Source organism: Cebus imitator, unplaced genomic scaffold (assembly GCF_001604975.1).
Source record: "Cebus imitator isolate Cc_AM_T3 unplaced genomic scaffold, Cebus_imitator-1.0 Scaffold50, whole genome shotgun sequence".
NCBI classification, from domain to species: Eukaryota; Metazoa; Chordata; class Mammalia; order Primates; family Cebidae; genus Cebus; species Cebus imitator.
The window spans coordinates 1,060,703-1,064,613 of NW_016107365.1; the positions used below are offsets into that span (position 1 = coordinate 1,060,703).

The 3,911-nt window shown below is 47.3% G+C and overlaps 1 protein-coding gene across 1 annotated transcript in view; it reads right to left on the minus strand.

The window, feature by feature from the left end:
• Positions 1-1,686, minus strand: part of SERF1A (small EDRK-rich factor 1A) — a 6,802-nt gene extending 5,116 nt beyond the window's left edge. The window contains exons 1-2 of the mRNA XM_037738159.1: positions 1,505-1,686; positions 459-567 (exon numbers count right to left, since the gene is read on the minus strand). Of these exons, the coding sequence (XP_037594087.1) occupies positions 459-567; positions 1,505-1,511 (116 nt within the window). The 5' untranslated portion in view covers positions 1,512-1,686. The remainder of the gene's footprint in view (positions 1-458; positions 568-1,504) is intronic.
• Between the last annotated feature and the right edge of the window lie 2,225 nt (positions 1,687-3,911).

The following is a 3,911-nucleotide window of genomic DNA, read 5'->3' on the forward strand; positions in this document are numbered from 1 at the left end:
CTCACTCTGTTGCCCAGGCTGAAGTGCAGTGGTTCGATCTCAGCTCACTGCAACCTCCGTCTCCCGGGTCCAAGTAATTCCCTGCCTCAGCCTCCTGAGTAGCTGGGATTACACAAGCCCGCCACCAAGCCCAGCTAGATTCTGTATTTTTAGTAGAGATGGGGTTTGGCCAGGGTGATCTTGAACTCCTGACCTTGTGATCCACCCACCTCGGCCTCCCAAGGTGCTGGGATTACAGGTGTGAGCCACCACCCTCGGCCACCTGGCTAATTTAAAAAAATATTTTGTAGATGCAGGGGCTGGCTATGTTGTCCAAATTGGTCTCAAACTCTTGGCTTCAAGCAATCCTCCCTACTCTCCCAAACTGCTGGGATTACAGGCATGAGGCACCACACCAGTCTAAAATGTGTCCTCAATTACAGCATGAGTGACTCTAGAATTAAATTAGTACCACTTACCTCTGCTTTCTCTGAGAGGTAGTCAAGCTATCCTCTTTTCTTTTTCCCTTGCTAATTTCCTGGGTTTTCTTCATATTTTTCTGGCGGGCAAGTTCTCGTTGATTTCCACCTACAAAGTCAAACAGTCATGCTCTTTTCCCATCCACAAAATTATTAATGATTCCATTAGACAGGTCTTTTTAAAATGCATCTTTAGTTTGTGTTTTAATGGATAAACCAGTAGAGTAACAGACTGATGGTGTTCCCAGATATGACAATAAGAAGGTGGCTTAAAGGCGAACACTTAAAGAGTATTATCATACCAATCTAGTGGTCACTAGCTATAAACACCAGATATTTTAAAACAGATATTCGAATCTTCTGGACCAGTATCCCAAAGCAAGTTCTGCTTTATGAGAGGTGTGGGTGGAAGATGAAAGCCAGATAAAGAGATCATAAGTTCAACCCATTATTTGAGAGTTACCCTTATCCCCATGCAGAGGCGGAGAGGGGTGATTGGGGACTGAAAAGATTGAGGGTAACTGCGAAAGGCTGTGTGGGTCCTTCACATCCTTATTCTAGCCACAACCCTGCAAGGTAGGCTTTATTGTTCTTATTTTACACAACAGACTAACCTAACACGTAGGACTCGTAGAAACGAGCAAATTTAGGACCAGCTCTAAAGCCTCCTGTTTTTTCGACTATTACCTGCGAGGGCCAAACAAAAGAACTAGGGAGGCGACTCACCGGAGTCCCGGTCCTCATGAGGCCTTAAGCTACCACCCGCCCCCAAACAAGGACCCTCTCGGGGCGGCCGTGTCCACATCTTCGGGGTGTGTTCTTTACGGCATAAACTCGCCCCTGAGGGACAGGCACGCGCCAGGTCTGAGAAGCCTGACCCGAGCCAGCCGCGAGCTCTCCCTCCGCCGACGGAAGCCGGGATCCCCGCCCTGCGGGACCCAAGGGGATTCTCCAGTCGGACCCCGCCTCCCCCGCCTGCAGCGCCGGAGCGCTAGGCTACCTAGCCCGACGCTCCCGCCGCTTCCCATCTGCGTCCGCACACTCACGTGCCATGCCGACCACTGACGGAGCCTGGAAGACAGCGACTCGGAAAACCAACGGCTCCCCGGCAGGCTGGGCTACCGTCACCACTGCCGACCGGGAAAGCTGAGCCCGCGTGGGCCCTCCGCCCGGCGGCGCCTCCGCTCAGTTCAGCCAGCGGCCCCGCCCAGCCAGCGGCCCCGCCCACGGAGGCCCGACAGCAGCCGTCCGCCTGGCCGGCGCGTCACTGCGCGTGCGCGGCCGGGGCGGGGCAGCAGCGCGAACTCCGAAGCTCCTGGAGACTTAGCAGCGCCCGGAACCCTCCCGCCAGCCACGCTCAGGAGACCCCGGAAAGCGGGTTCTGTTTGACGGAAGGATAGGCGTGTATGGATTTTCCCCACCGTGCGCCAGGCACAGGGGCTCAACCAGCTCCCACCCTTTTTCTTTTTAATAGGAAATGACAACAAACGCTATAATATCTTACTTTTTGGTAAAGAAAGTTAGCTTTCATTGATCTCCTTCCAGAGGCAGAGAAGCCTGGATGGGGACTGACAAGATTGAGGGTAACTGCGAAAGGCAGTGTTGGCCCTGTATCCCTGCAAGGTAGGCTGCATTGTTTTTATTTTGCAGAAGAGATACTGACTTAACGCGTAGGAATTGATATGAGAATAAAATTTAAGACGGATTCTAAGGCCTGTTTATTTTCCAGTTTATCTCAGTGCCCTTGTCACGATCCACAGTGCTTTACGAATTTTAGATTACTGACTCTGCTTGGGTTGTGTGGTGGGGAAACGTCCGGGAATGCAGTCTTACCACGATTCCGAATAGCCCAGAATAACCTCGGAACCTACGTAAAAGCTGTGGACCATCTGCCATTGCGGGAAACACTTGTAGAGATGCTTCTATGGCTCATCTGGCATATACTTTCTTCTCCTCTTCCATTGTTACACACACACAGACACAAAAAGATAACATTGTTACAAACATGGATACTCCAAATTGCCCTATATTTTAAAAACTTTTATTTCGGAAGATCTGAAATTTATGCAGTATAAAAGCATTAGTAACAAGGATAGCGAATCCTCAAGGAGATACAAACAAGCTTCAATTATTAACTCATAAAATCCTCTATTTTAGAGAAGGTGGAGAAAGTGAAGACTGAGGGGCTCTGGAGATGAACTGTCTGGGTAGAAAGCCCAGCTCCACCAATTAGTAGCTGTTGTCAACTTGGACACTATTTCGTTATGTTAAAGCGTTCTTACCTGTACCTCCTTCATTAACTGTCTTATTATATGTGAAGTACTAGGTCCCCAGCGTACGGTAATAATACGTTAGCTCTTACTGTCATTCTTTCAAATTCGGAGAGCCTTGCACACATCACTATCCTACACCTGCACCCCACCTGTCTTCCTTAAAACTGCTAACATCTGTTTCCACTTAGTGAACTTCTTCTTGAGTAACTTGAATAAAGGAAAAAGATTGACTTTCTGGCACCGTGTTTTGTTTTGTTTTTGGAGACAAGGTCTTACTCTTGCCCAGGCTGGAGTGCACTGATGCAATCTCTGCTCATTGCAGACTTGGCCTCCCGGCTTCAAGCGATTTTCGTTTCCTCAGCCTCCCAGAGTAGCTGGGATTACAGTCATGTGCTACGCTGCTCCGGATAATGTTTGTATTTTTAGTAGAGACGATTTTTTGCCGTGTTGGCCAGGCTGATCTCAAACTCCTGGCCTCATGTGATTGGCCTGCCTCGGACTCCCAGAATGCTGGGATTACAAGCATGAGCCACTGTGCCCAGTCTCTGGCACAGTTCTTTATAGAGATAAGATTATCTAAAGAAGGAATGGAGTGGGATTGGGGTATAGTTGTTTTTGTATGTGCTCTCAATTTAATCTAATTGAGCATTTTTCTTTGCAGCTAAAATGTTGCAGTTTTTAAGTTATAGGGGTACACATGATATACTCCATTTACACAAGATGTGTCAGGTGTATCTCTCAGAGGAAAGTAGAGATTTTAAAAATTACTATGATGCCACTAAGAATTTACTCCACAAACTTGTGTAACAAATGTCTTATGTCTTTATATTTAACAAAATTTAATCTGATTCTGTTCCCATCCCTTTACTAGTGGGAAATTAAATCTTAAGTCAATACTTTCTGACCTGTAAAAGCTTGGGAAAAGGCCCTAGTCTTTTAGGTAGAACAGAAGACCATCTGTGGAAAGGCCCTGTGTCTTCAGTTTGTATCGGAATATGCTGTTCAAAGCTGTGATAGTCCTGGCAGTGGCTCCAAGATTCCTGAGACATTTTTAGCAGGGGATTCTCTAATTCTTGAGCTTCTTTAGGTAAAACTGAGATCCTGTTCCTTTTCCAGAGTATTTCAGGGAGCCCACAGAACTCACAGACCTTTTCTTTCTTTCTTCCTTTTTTTTTTTTTT